Source organism: Barbatula barbatula, assembly GCF_947034865.1.
Source record: "Barbatula barbatula genome assembly, chromosome: 18".
In the NCBI taxonomy this organism is placed as follows: domain Eukaryota; kingdom Metazoa; phylum Chordata; class Actinopteri; order Cypriniformes; family Nemacheilidae; genus Barbatula; species Barbatula barbatula.
Genome location: NC_136781.1, coordinates 7202031 through 7216648, shown reverse-complemented (window position 1 = coordinate 7216648; position 14618 = coordinate 7202031). Strand labels below are relative to the sequence as shown.

At 41.7% G+C, this 14618-nt stretch overlaps 1 protein-coding gene across 5 annotated transcripts in view; it reads right to left on the bottom strand.

Annotated features, from left to right (window-relative positions):
* Positions 1-1692: 1692 nt before the first annotated feature.
* Positions 1693-14618, bottom strand: part of elf1 (E74-like ETS transcription factor 1) — a 35509-nt gene continuing 22583 nt past the window's right edge. For 3 of the 5 annotated variants that reach the window (XM_079479337.1, XM_079479336.1, XM_079479338.1), the window contains exons 2-9: positions 12567-12898; positions 7370-7538; positions 7086-7193; positions 6729-6881; positions 6307-6390; positions 5515-5707; positions 5070-5420; positions 1693-4450 (exon numbers count right to left, since the gene is read on the bottom strand). In XM_079479337.1, coding sequence (XP_079335463.1) covers positions 3646-4450; positions 5070-5420; positions 5515-5707; positions 6307-6390; positions 6729-6881; positions 7086-7193; positions 7370-7538; positions 12567-12638 — 1935 coding nt within the window. In that variant the 5' untranslated portion in view covers positions 12639-12898 and the 3' untranslated portion in view covers positions 1693-3645. The remainder of the gene's footprint in view (positions 4451-5069; positions 5421-5514; positions 5708-6306; positions 6391-6728; positions 6882-7085; positions 7194-7369; positions 7539-12566; positions 12899-14618) is intronic. The other 2 variants (XM_079479340.1, XM_079479339.1) reach the window with 1 other exon arrangement.

Below are 14618 nucleotides of genomic sequence, written 5' to 3'. Positions count from 1 at the left end.
AACATGTCAGGTCACACAGTCGGAGTATCCTGCAGCGCATGCTACTGTATAATTCATCTTCACACGTTATATTTTTACACTTTTTTTTTAGAAATTGAAATAGCTTGTAATTGAACGCGTGTAGTTGATCTCATATTAATTTAGGAGACCACACAAAGCATTTGTACTTTTAAAAATGTAGGTGTCACATGGCAAAGGAATTATGGGGAAAAAAAATCAAGTTACACCACACTTTAATGTAAGGTAGCGTTAATCTCAATAACTTCCCATATGAAAATTTACTCTACATATTCTGTGAAAAAAACTTTCACAATTGAGGCGTATTGTTCCAAAAGGTCAAAAATGTGTCTTCTGTATTGTTTCTGCGCAATAACTAAAATTATAGAATAGTATTGAAGAGTTGCTTCACAGTGCAATTCATGAACCATTTAAAGAACCACTGAATAATATCTGAAGAAACTTTCTGTTTCACAAAGGGTTCTTTGTAGTAGAAGGTTCTTCGGACAATAAAAATAAATAAAAAATGGATCTTATAAGAACCATTTTGGTTTCCCAACCTTTTGTAGCACTTTATTTTAAGATTGAGTCGCAAAAAAAAGGCTTTTCACTGGAATATAAAAACTAGCTTCAGTCGTCCCTTTATATTCATTTTAACTAAATTTTTAAATGTCCATGTTGATGGGCAGGGGGAATTTTATGCATGATACACGTGATGCAATATTTGTAGAAAAGCGCAAGAGGATGTTCAAACCGTGCCAACCGTTTTTTAATAAATAACCACATTCAGTTACCATTTAGCACAGTTCATACTTGTAGCTACAGTTGCATTTAACAGTTCGAGTATTGTGTTTTCCTGGATGTTATTGTTTTATTTTCTGTGTTGCCTGTAGGGTTCAGAGTGCTGTGTAATCTGCAGCTGTGTGTGAATAGTAGACTTGGGGGTAAGAGCTCCAGCATGTACCAGCTGCCAGATGGCTCCATCAGCAGAAACACATGCCCCCCACCCACACACAGACACACACACACACACACACATCCCAGAGTGTAGGCTACGACCAGCGAGCGCCTCTCCAAACCCAAGCCACTGAGTAATAACACAATCATTTCTATCCTCTCCCCAAGTCATGGCGCACACAGAGCTGCAGGTGTGAAAACCGTTTTGTGTCTGCAGGACGTACATCCAACATTATAGTTGTTTACATTTGCCAACCAAATTCATTTCATTCCACATAAGAGAAGAGCGGACGCAGTTAAAATGCCTATGCTCTTTCTCACCCACTCAAACGAGGGCACCCGTTAGCTTCTCATCTTTGATTGTTCAATTACTCTTTTGCCTTTTTATTTTCTGTAGTTAACAGATTGCGCTCGTTCTGCCCGCGCCCGATGTTGCTGCGGCAACTGTATATTCTCCAGACGGAAGAGTCGAGTTGAATAAGAGCGCATATGGTTCGAAACAGAGCTCCCTGCAGCAGATTTGATTCACAGCAAGATGTTGTGAGATACCTGCGAGTGCATCTGACCTCTGTTAATTCATATTAACAGAAGAAGCGCTTGTGGGGATGAACCGGGAACAGAAGCTGTTTTAAACAATGGAACGGTGCTGGCAACAACCTTCTTTTTCTCAGGTAATATGTAATCTTGAGTTGAAATGTTTCAATGCAAAAGGGAACAGGATATCACAAGTTTCTGTTAAGGCAAAATGTGTTTTTATTATATTTCTTCTCCTTTGGTTGTCTCACTTAAATTTTTTTTTAGAAAAAAATCTATTCTATTACAAGAATATTAAAAACAAAAGAAAAGCTCCAAGAAAAGGCAAGGTAAAATTATAGGAAAAGCACTGGCATACGTTTACCCTTAAACGTCAAAACCTGTGGTCGACAACATTTTACACAAAACAGGTCACATGCTGGCCATAGTGCAGTGCAGCGGAACAATTCTCTTATAAGAAAAAGATCACGGATTGTCCTGTTGACATAGTATTGCATAATACAAGTTGTAGCCACGATTGTCAGTGCACCACTGTCAATATTTCGCTGAGCTCTGGTTCCAGACGAAAAGAGTTGGGGCAGAGGCCTGCTGCCCACCATCGGCTTCTGGGTGTCAGGACGTCCACATTTACACCTGACTTCACTCAATTTAGCTCGAATTTTGTTTGTGATGAACAAGGGGGCAACGACCACACGGTCTGCTAGTGGAAATGAAGCTATTAAGAGAGTGTGCTCTAGATTCATTGTATATAAATGAGGCGAGGGAGGAATTGAGGCCAAACACTGAAGACTGCATCAACTACAAATAAATACATTTAACAAGTCTAGAAGCATCTATCTAAATGTCACAGACAACACCAGCTGCGCCTGAGACAAAATCGGTGTTAAACTTTGTCCTGAAAAACTGGTGCGTAAAGAAAAGCATCAATAAAGTAAAAAAGGGTAAAAGTATGACAGCTCGAAAGGCAGAACCAAAGGCATTTATAGCACATACGCTCTGTAAAAATGGCTTTAAACATGTCACAGTGAACAAGAACAGCATAAAGCTCATAAAGCTACTTTTGTATCCCCGTATATTGAAAAATAGATAAAATATGAAAGGTGTGCAGATTACATGGAATGCTCTGAATTGAAAAATACAGCTTGCGATAACAAACATACTAGTTTTATGTTATGGGTAAAATTAGCCCTACACACTGCATAATTTCCCTCATTTTTGCATTCGTTTAAAAAGACTTTTATACAGAATTTTAAATTCAGAAAATAAATAAATTTGTGGCCATAAATTGAATCTCCGTTGTATATTATATTTATATATGTATATATACTGCGTTCCATTTCATATGAACAAGATTATAATCGGGGAAATACTTCAGCAGATGATTTTGGAATTTGTCGCTATATTCTCTAGTCTTATTATATACACACACAAAGTCTACTTGAACTGTCTCTTTGGACAGACAATGCCCACTTCCGTAAAAAAAAGCATTGCTTTGAATTTGAGCGTGATGGTATTATTGTAAAGGGAATGAGATAATGTCCTAATTCTGTTTGAAAAACAGTGTATATTTAATCCTCCCTTCAACCCATCACTTCAAAAAACAAATCATTAAACACCTGCAGCCTTCCCATGAGGCACTCTCTCTGTCTTATTCCAAGAGGCATACTTATGGGGTTTGAAGTCCAATGAGATCTCTACTTGAAAGAGAAACAAAGGCATCTCCACTTGTGAATCCTAAGGAACTGTTTTATCCTGAAGTCAACGGTATGTTGTTGGTTTTATTTTGGCTATCCACCAACTCCTGTGGTCCGTCGGCTGGATTAAGTCTTTGGATTTGTCTGTGGAGATGAGCAGAGACGAAAACATCTCAACTGGCACATGCGGTGGGAATTTCCCTGGTTGGAGAACGGCTGCTCTCTTGGTGGGGTTCAAAGGGGGTGACAGAGAGCAGGCCAAAAAGAGCTTTTATGACATCACAGTCGGTATCCCTTAACGTTCAATATCAAAAGTACAATTTCACAACAACATTGAGTAAACGACAGTCTTCAGGTCAGCGGTGATTCTAACAATCAAGAGCAATAAATCACAGATCATCTGCTCCACTGAAAAAAAATCCAACATGTTGGCCGATTGTGTCCATGTTCCACCGCTGATGCTTTAGGTATCAGCCGGCTCTGTTTTTACCTGGATGAAGTGGGAAGCTGACATCTGCATGGTAACCGGCAGTTCCTGCATATCGTGAGAGACCTCTTGAGAGAACTCTTTGGCCTCATGTTCTGCGTGCAGGGCGACTTCTCCCCTTACTTCCAGCTCATCCACAGGGGTGAGACCCTCACTGGGGCTGCTGGCGAGCAGACCCACATTTAAGTGTCCGTTGTGGGTCTGGCTCAGCTCCTGACCTGCATTGTTGATGATCACAGTCCTGTAGCTCAGCTCCGCTGCTCCCTCGTCGACCTCCTCTTTACAGTACGCGAACAAGTTGGGGTTGCTGTTGACGAGACACTGGAGGTACTGGGGGTCTAGCATCTCCTCTTTCAGTTGCAGGCCTTGAAGCTCACTCTGCTTCAGGACGGTAGCGATGACCGTCCCAGGCTGCTGAGCCACTACAGGCTGCCCATTGCCGTTGAGGGTGACCAGGCGGGTGATGCCGTTAAGACAAGCGGTTTGCTGTTGCGTGGTGCTGATGACTCCACTGCTGGATGAGCTCAGCGTGGAGACAAGGAGCTGCTGGTGCTGAATGCTGTCTGTAGTGAGAGAGGCAGTCTGGATGGTGAGCACATCTTTACCCCCAGGGCTAGAGGAAGGCACGGTGTGAAGAATGACCCGAGGCGGGGAGGCGTGGGTGGAAGAATCCCCAGTGCTCAGAACGGAGGACAGGGGCAGGGTCTGCAGGGTGACTGGGCCTCCTCCTTGCGATCCTGATGTGATGACCATGGGAACAGAGCCGGGCATATTAATAGTCCTGAAAGATAGAGAGAACACTTTAGACGGAACTTAAAATAGCTTGTTGACTATTTCAATCATGTTGGAATAAATATAGTTTTTTACAGTGGTGAACAGACAGGAAAGCATTAGATACAGACAGGGGAGTGGGACCGGCAAAGGACTGCCGAGACGGGAATCGAACTCGTGTTGCACTGCTAACCACATGGCTATTGGTGCCGACACCAAATTTATAATCATCTTAAAATGCCTTATTTTAAATTTTATGCTTTATACTTGTTTTGCAGAAATAGTGGTTATATAAAATCCACTATTTATTTATGTTAAACATATTAGTAACTTTACCAAATTTTACATTAAAGCCATATTTTGAGATAATCCAAGACAGCATAAAGGGTAAAGAAAGTATACCTATCAACAGTTTAACATCAAACGTAAGGAATCAACTGGATTTGCTGTGCATTTTAAAAGTCACTTACGAGGCATAATGTAATTTAGGATGCTGCCTAAAAAGGCAGCTGCCTATGTTGGCAGTAGGCTTCAAAGCATGAGTTCACACGTACATACATCTCTACACCTCCTGCTCACATCTGAGGTATATACTAGGTGTTTGTGCAGATGCACGGCACGCCTCTCACCTTACGGAGTGTGTAGGCGCAGGGACTGCAGCTCCCTGATTGGGCTGAAGAACGTGAACCGCCTGCAGCAGCTGTTCTGCTTGTCTTCCGTTGCTCGTCAGATGAGGGCTTATTTCTCTTTTCACCGTCTTGGCCTGCGTATTTCCTGAGTTTTTCCCCTGCGCGCGCGATGTGCCACGCCCTATCCCCCGTCCGTGAGGAGCGGAGCGGTGCCCTGCGTATCCGGGACTGGGGTCGCCCCCTTGGCTTTCGTCCTCATCAATAATGACCAAGTCTGGCGGCATCTCCTTAAACTGGTAAACAAGCCTTTGTCCTTCAACCTTGGCCAGTATGCCCCTCTGGTAATAGTACCTAAAAGAGAAAAAGGAAATAGGAGTTCAAGAAAAGCAGTTTCTCAGACTATGATCGATCCCCTTGGGTGATGTATTTTTAGACTTTGGCTCACCTCAGGGCTCTACCCATGGTCTCATAGTTCATATCAGGCTTGTTTTTGTGCTTGCCCCACAGCTTGGACACCGCCTTGGAGTCGACCAGCTTAAAAATGCCTTTCTCTCTTTGAGTCCACTTGATGTATTTGGGACAGGTGTTTTTGTCTTGCAGTAAGGCCAGAAGGAACTCCCACAGGTAGATAGTGTTACCTATAAGAATGAAGGTCTTTTGTTTATACCTCCATTGACTCATTAAAAGTTTAGACTTATAAAACGCTTAACCGCCTTTCATATTTCACACCCGATTCCTCAGGTTTTATTTAATAACCGGAATTGGCAGAGGTGCAATTATTGTATTCGTTCTCATAACCTTAATAAATCAATTCTGAGTTCAAGCTAGCCTGAGCAGGGCTGGAAATTAATTAGAGGAGCTTGGCAGTAGATTATTCTTGTTTGTCGTGTGCTTTTGCCAGAAGTGGTTAAAAACAGCTTCCCCGGCAACCGGGGCTGGAGAGAGACCAGACCTGAGTGTCAGGGTGATGTATATGTATGCGGCCGGTCTCCTCGCCGAGCTGGGAACGGTACGCATGCATAAGGGCCTCTATCAGGACAGCATCGATGTACCCTCCAGCCCACTATCACTTTTAGTTCCCTCACAAATGCAGCACTTTGAGAGCACCTCATCAATTAAGCAGCCTGGTCCTGCCGCAAAGCCCCGGCCAGCGGTGTACAGCTCATACAGGAGATAGATCCGCTACCTTCCAACTTTTCCTCTTAACTCTCATGAGGCTGTCTGAGGTCACGCTTACCTTTGCCCTCCTTGCTTTTTTTCTTCAGTGGGAAAGACGGATTGGTGATGGGGGAGCAGGGCCGCACCGATCTTGGTTTGCGCACTGCGGGAAGATTGCAAGAATGGATATTTTAAAGAATTTCAGACGCCATCAGAGCATCAAATACATTAAGAAGTCTTTTGTCCAGAAGGGTAGAAACAACATAAAAAGTGGGAAAGGCACACTGAATAAGTATAGACTTTATCAGAGTTTATAAAGTATTTCAGGTGACGTTATATTCAGCACATAGTCAACTGGTTAAGCGACATTATATCACAAAAAATAGTTCGAAAGAACGCAAAAATATCCAAAAGGGGTTATAATCATTTTAGTTTATGATACAGAAAAGCAGACAGGCAACAATGATGTGCACACCGCCCCATACTGGAGGATTGTGGTACCTTTCTTTCTGGCAGGCTTTGAGTTCCTCTGAGGGACTTCATCCATCGATGACGTCTCCTCGTCCATATGAATATCCATGCCATTTGAAAGATGCTCCGGGCGCAGGGAAATGTAGGTCAGGTCTGATTCCAGTATATTCCCATATGCGTGAACTACGGAGCAGTGGAGGTCAAAGAATGTGAATTTGTTTACAATGCAGCCTTCTCAAAAACTTGTAAGAAAAAAACTACTTCTACAAGAAATAGCATCAGGATGTGCTAACATGACAAGACCGTATAATGTGTTTTCAGAAAGTATTCCCACAAGTAATGCTGAATAAACATTAGAGTCTAAACAGCCAGTGAGTCATTACATACTCATGCGCTTCTCATCCAGGATGTTATTAGGAGATTCCATGTTCAGCAGGGCCTCAGCTGCCACAATTGTTTCCATATTGTCCTCTCCGCCTGAGACTGGGGTCTCTACTATGGAAAAAACACAACAAGCAAATAGTTATATTTGATGAAATACTGGTCAAATCTATGATCATGGGTTTCTTAAAATATAAATGATGCTGTAAATAATACATTAAATAAATAGCATATCTACAAATGAGCTGCTCCTCGATTCTGATTGGCTTATAGTATACGGTCGGACTCACCAGACAGCCCCACATCTCCCATGATGTTTTCCTCCACCACGTCCTGAATGGCGTCCACCATAATGCCATTCGTCACCTCATCTGCCTCCAATCCAGAGTACACCTGCATGAGGTCAGCGGCGGGCACCTGCTCCACGATCACGGCTGGGAACACTGAAGGGTCATCCAGCTGTAGGCAAACAAACAAAGAGGTAAATGCGCCATTGATCTAAAACCCAACAAATACATTCACTCATGCTTTTAGCGGAAAGTGCACTATAATTGCTGTAAAACACATATATTTGCCCCTTCATGTAGACGAATCATTCTCAAAGGCTTCCGCTAATGGGCCATACATAATGGCTTTAACCTAAGCAAGTTCAGTCACTTGTACAGACAATATTCATGGAACTCAGACAGGCTCGTGTGAGATCATGTGATGCCTTGTGAGCAGATGACGTAAAAATACAGCCACAGAAGAATGTATCCTAGCTCCAGTAAGAAATTATGTACACAACAACCCTGTTTTTTCCCAGAGATATGAGCTTCATGCCAGGAACACCGGTTAGGGCTTCCTCATTTCCACTGTGGCATTCCTGAGCGAGGGTGGAGATTAAAGTGGAACTGCACATGGGGGAAGAGAGGAAATAGCTGGTACTAGACTCCAAAGCCACAGGAGACCGGTCTTCACCCCACCATAGACACAGCAACATGTACTAATACATCTCTTTGGTTTTTCTGTTAATAGTCAGTACGTGTGGAGGACACGTAGTCAAGATTCATTTAACAATTTATTCATCTCGCTCACTCTTTTCTATTCACAGCAACAAAACACGTTTTCATATCCTGCTGCGGTCACACGTCTAAGCCAATCAGTAATGAGATTAACACAGCATTAAATGCAACTATAATGCTTGTAAAAGATAAACAAGGTAAAACAACTTTTTTTTACCCAGCCTCATTTTAAACATTCCATTATTTGAAAGTATATTTATAATTTGTTGTCACGAAAGGGTGCCTTGACCTGATGAGGCATGAGAAAAAAAAACTTTGCATTGATGTAACATTGTCAGGGTTGCACAATTTGATAAAACAATTATCGAACACACTACATTCTTGTGACTGTGTGCACGAGCAAGCGGTCAAAAGAATCTCAATAACTGAATAGCAGCCCTCATTAGATCTTTTGCAGACGATACGTGCAAACAAGGCAAAGGGTATCAGATATGAGTGAACACTGACACAGTGACTAATTTAGAAGAAACAGCGGTCTGACCAAAGACGTGTGACTCTCTGGCGGCTAAATGTTTCAAGACTGTATTCAATTATACAATGTATCCAAATGCATGTCAAATGTGAGTAGAACGCAGAAGTGTTGAAGATTAAAATTTGGTATATTGTCCACATTTCGTTTGTATTTAAAGTAGGGGGTTAGTTTAAAACAAAAATAGTTGTTTTGTTTACTTTGGTAGACGACAAACATTTTTGCTTAACAACCTTAGGAAAATAGACATAAATATACATGAGATTCACTAAGTTACCACCAGATGGTAGCAGAGTGGAGGGCATCCCCTTCACAGCTGTTCAACTGTGATCCATGATAAGAAAACAAACCAATGCAGCACGTCTAAAATCAGCAGTCATTATAAAAAAAAATATGATAATAATAACTAATAATAATAATAGCTAAACAATGTAAAATAATATTTCTGTATTGTTGAAGACATGTTGCTATGCCATATAAAACAATCGTGAAACACATGAGCCATATTACATCGTCCTCTGACAGGAATTTCTGTTTTGTGCCGTTATTCTCAGACTATTCGCTGTTGTTATGGCACTTTCCCCTTGAGACTCTGCAGATCTTAGTTCAAGGTCAGATTCATTCACTGTGTGATACAAAGAACTACAAACAAATTCACCGGAGAGTTCTATCTACAACTGTGCATTACCAGAGCAACACTTTTTGTTTAATCGAGCAATACATCAAATCAAAGTTATAGTTCACTGTAGGATTTTTAAGTATATTCGTGCGAGTAAATTAGAGATTTGCACACGAGACTAGCTATAGACAGTAATGAAGTACTTTTGAAGGATGCCAGTCATCAGTTTACTTCAAGAAGCATTTTAACTGGGCTAGACAGATAAACATGTGAGTCCCACGCGCCCCCGTCTCCTGAGTAGGCAGGAGACACATTCCTGCTCTCTGCATCCATCGAAACTTGCCCTGCTATCCTCCCAGCTTCCCATCCTGTGGTAATGCAGACATCATATATCACGGATTATGCAAAAGAAAACCTTTGATCAGTTTACGTAGGCTCTTTCCTACATGTAGATGCAAAATAGTAGAATGTGTCCGATCTGACGCTATACACTTCATAGCACAGAATTCATGGCATTTTGCCTTTAGCCAATTTGTCATTACTTGTTTTACGTAGCTTGTAATTTGTAAACGCAGCTGTATCATATTCCCATCGCTCAGTCTATATTATTAGACAGGTGCATATCAGTAGATTCCAAAGTTCTAGTTTTACTGTTAGACAGTGCGGACACCTGCAACATCCTTCTTTTTGGCAGTAATCAACCACATTTGTAATAGGGAAATATCAGATAAAGTATTTGCATAGCGCAGTTCCGTGTTCTTATAGATGAGAGCATGGTGGATGTTCCGCCGTTTTTTTTTCTTCTGCTTTACTAGATGCTTTTTACAATAATAGACTTCGCTGTTGATGCGACACAAGACCCTACTTGCAGTATCGGAGATGAATTTCGTGTTTTTATATCATTCACTAATACCGAGTGATATCACACAACAAATAATTTGTCTGTCAATACTGAAAGCTGCGTGATGCCAAACAATGACGGCTATCAGACCACATTTGATGTTTAATATATACGGCAGTTATGTGGAACTATGTTTTGGACGAGTGCATTACATGGTTGGCATTACAAAGTAATGGAAAGCACTTGCATCACTTGTAAGAACAACACAGTTATACAATATATGAGTGTCAAATGCAGACGAAAACTGGGAAAAGCTAATTGACACTGATATCTATCTGTACTGGGCTCAAAACTCATTCAAAACCCGAACAAGTACAAATTCTTGTTTTCATTCAATTTCTGTAATGCTTTAAACTAAAACCATGCAGTGTTTGTATTGCAATTAAACGCTGCCACACAATGTCACCAACAGAAGAAAAATGTGAGCAAAGTGTCACAGTCTGACTTGGTTACAATTCGCTTATCGCTAAATGTCGCCAAATTTCATACACTAGACCTTCAAAATGATATATCATAATTATAAGATTTGTATTGTGTTAACATAAAAGGTTACAGATTGCAGCTTTAAATGTAACAAATATATTACATTTTTTTTAAATGACAGCATTAGTCAAAATAAAGTTATTATCAATACTGGCACATACTAAAATGAAAGCATCAATACTTTAACATTGTCCCAAAAAATGGTATTGTTGCTGGATTTATCGCACAGTTGCTGTTGCGTGCAGTAGCCAAACACATTGGATTAATAGCATTTTACTCCCGTTACAAGATGCTTCGACGTATGAAGCTAATTATTGACTGCAGAATTCAGTCCAAGACAGCTAATCATTACAGTAAGAGAAAGAGCAGATGAGATCTTCCTCCTCCACCATGGCTGTGTGTGAACAAGATTTGCACTTAAGATCATAGTCTTGTCAAAAAGGCAGCTCTACTGTTTAAAGAAGAGTCAGAAAGATATTTTTTACTTTGGGGCGATTGGTAAGTAATATTTTTGTGACTGTTGTAATAGAGTAAGTGGGTTTTTGGGAGTGACTAAGAAGCCAGTGTCGTTTCAATACAATGGTAGATTTCTGGGTGGAACAGGACTCTTCTCCAGCACTGCCTTGCAACAGGTCGGGCAGGTTAGGCCTGAAACTAGCTTTCCGTTTTCTTTCAGCCTGTAAGGGAAAAGCCATGGAACACAGTAGAAGACCTGTCACGCCTGATCTATTCACATGATGACACAATCACACACAGACACGCTGGTAGGATGAAGATTTGGATACTGGAATCAACTGAGATCAGACGGACATTGAACAAATTCAGACGAAGACATATTGCAAACATCTACACACTTAAAGGAACAGTTTACCCCCAAATTCTGTCTTTATTTACTCACCCTGAAGTTGTGAGAAAAATGTATACATTTCTTGGTTCTGATGAACACAAAGACAGGTATTTTGAAGAATGTAGGAACGTGAACAGTTCTGGGGCACTTTTGACTACCATTTAAATTTTTCCTACCATGGGACTCGATGGTGACAAAGAACTGTTTGTTTTCCTAATATATTTTTCTGCGTTCGACAGAACAAGTAAATGTACGCAAATTTGGAACAACTCGAGGGTGGGATAATGATGACATTATATTTTTGGGTGACCTGTCCCTTTAAAGAAACACAAAAGCCCACTCTCATGTTGATCTAAATCTATTTTGGCCAGTCAAGGTAAAAAATGACAAAACACCAATAAAGTACCATTCAAGTGGTAAACATTAACAATTCATAATTTGGTCTGTTATGGATTATAACATCGAATTGAAACTTGTAAACTTGTTGTTTGCCCTTTACCATTTCGACTGTATGAAAGAAGAGACCTAAATTCTTCAAAAATGTACCAAACAAAGTCATACATGTTAAATGACATGTTAAAAGCTTCCGAAAATAATAAAACAAACTGTAATTTATAACGATGAACTATCCGTTTACTAACCAAAAATAATAGTAGTAAAGGAAATGTCATTTTTGTGTGAACTAGTCCTTTAAGTGTCCTTTGCCTCTAATAGTACCGTTATTCCCAGCTAGCAGTACAAACACACAGACTGGCTGGCAATTCCAGCATCTCAGTCTTTCCATCTAAACCCTGCCAGCAACCCACACATCCATCTCTGAACCCTCTCATCGCTCTCTTCATTTTCCACCTTCCACCCTCCCCTCTCTTCACCCCCTTCATCAAAGGCGCTGACCTCCGCTCACCCCTCCGCTCATCCCAATCTTCCTTTTTATACCTGGCAATGCGCATCTGAAGTAACAAATATACTATTTAAACACAGAGAAACCACAAGTTTACATGCCTATTTCTGGAATCAAACTATTTGGGGGCATTTAGGTCAACCGGATGTCAGATACTGAATATTCCGTGCACACAGAAAACAACAAACTTGATTGTGATGTACCTGATTGATTTCATCCATCCCATTGCTGGCGAACTCAAAGACAAGCTCGCTAGACTGGACCGCAGTGGTCATGGTGTTGTAAGGAGAGAGAGGGTAGGATACAGGCTGCCAGGCAGAGGGTTCCTATCCCTCAGTACACTCCCCGGACCGCCTTGCTCCGCACCACACCCCTCGATGTAGGAAACCCTCTGATGGCAAAAACTATTGGTCCTGACTTTATTCCAGCTGAAGAAATAGAGAGTGTGGCTGTTGACTCAATAGAGCAGTGGAGACACAGGTTCTTGTTGCTCTGGTAAACAATCCTGCTCCAGCTGCGTCTGGGGCATCTAAACCTTCAAGGAGAAAAGAGAGAAAAACAATGAGAAAAAGGAACATTAGGGAACTGTGACAGCAAAATGGGCTGCGTCACATCGTCGGGGCTCTGATGGCCAGACGAGACAATACCGCTGGGACCTGAGGCGAGGGGCTAATTTTCTGACTCTGTGAAGCATTCGCTCACTCCAGGGGAGACATTCGGCTCAGACTGCCAGGAGCTGCCTCGTAGTTAAGACTTGAAAGAAGTCTGGCCGGGCAGAATGAAAATGGATAAGTGGAAAAATGTGCGCTGCTTTCCAGCAGCACAGTGTCCTTTCTGTCATTTACCCTAGAAAGCCCACAACTATTGCATCAATCCGCAAATGATAGAGGTTATGTTTTTAGGAAATGTACAGCAAATTGCAACATTTCGTATAGTTCATACATGTGCTGCCAAGAAGCAGGCTTAAAAAAGCAATAATTTATTCAAGTTTAGCTGTGATAAGTAAAACTATGGTTGGTTGTGGTGGTGCTAGTGTGGAGAAAGGGGGGCATGGATCACCACAGGATATGAGATCACCCAGCCTGATCAAAGGGGTACTGTAAACAGGCTTGGACTATCAGTCACATGAGCAGAGGAGCCCAGAACAAGCCCTTATTCCAAAGTCCACAACCACTCCACTATATCACTCGCGAGGAACCCTAAAAAGCAGTCACATGGTGTTGAGAAAGCGTACCCTCGGCCCTCAGGCGACGAGGAGGAAGAGGAGGGGTCTGGTTAAAGATTAAATGAATGCAACGGGGAGAGGTGATGAGGCTTGGCAGAACCACTGAAGGGGTGGGGGGTGTAAAATGGCAGTGCGGCGGCCTGTCTCCTCTATGGCAGGGTGGAGCTTGTTTGCTTTGAAAGGACAGTGTGTGTGTGTCAACAAGTGCATACTATGTTGAATGGTGTCCGGAGGGGGGGGGGGGGGGTATAATGGTAGGCAGTTAAAGAGAATGAGAAAGATAGTTTGCCGGTCTGTGTGGGAGAGTGGGTGGGAGAAAGGTCAAACAAATGTTCGGTTAAGACTTAGTTTTGGCTGTCACTAAGACCCCTTTAGCTCCTGGAGTCTTGTCCTCAACATGTGGCCTTGTCCAACATCTCCCCTGGGAAGAGAGTAACAGGATGGGGTATCCCAAAACAGAGAAGCCAGCCTATTATTATCGCTAACCAGACGGACTCCCCAAGAGTCCCAGTGCCCTGCCTCCCTCTCCTACGGCATGCAGCCAACATCTGGAGCACCCTGTTCCCATTCTGTGTTCATATAATATATGAGGCGTGTATATTTATATGTATACATAAATTCACAAACATAGGCCTAGACAAAAGGAGTAATATTAATGCAATATCGCTCGAGTAGGACTGCGATATTGCTCTTATATCAGGATGGCTGTGAATAGGCCGGAGGCAATCACATCCGCAAATATAAGAGCACTATCACACGACTACGAAAGCGATATTGCATTTATACAACACGGCACAAGTATAGATATATCAGAAACCGTGGTGATCCTGGAGGAATATCTCATTGGTTTTCAGCCAATCAGATTCGAGAACCAGAAAGTTATATATATTTATATATAAATATATATATTTTATATATACACAATGTTAATTTTATTTAAATATACATTCATTTATATTAATGTAAATATTTGTTATAGAGGTGTGTGACAAGATCTCGTGAGAACCGGTGTGTCTCACTTGATCCGATC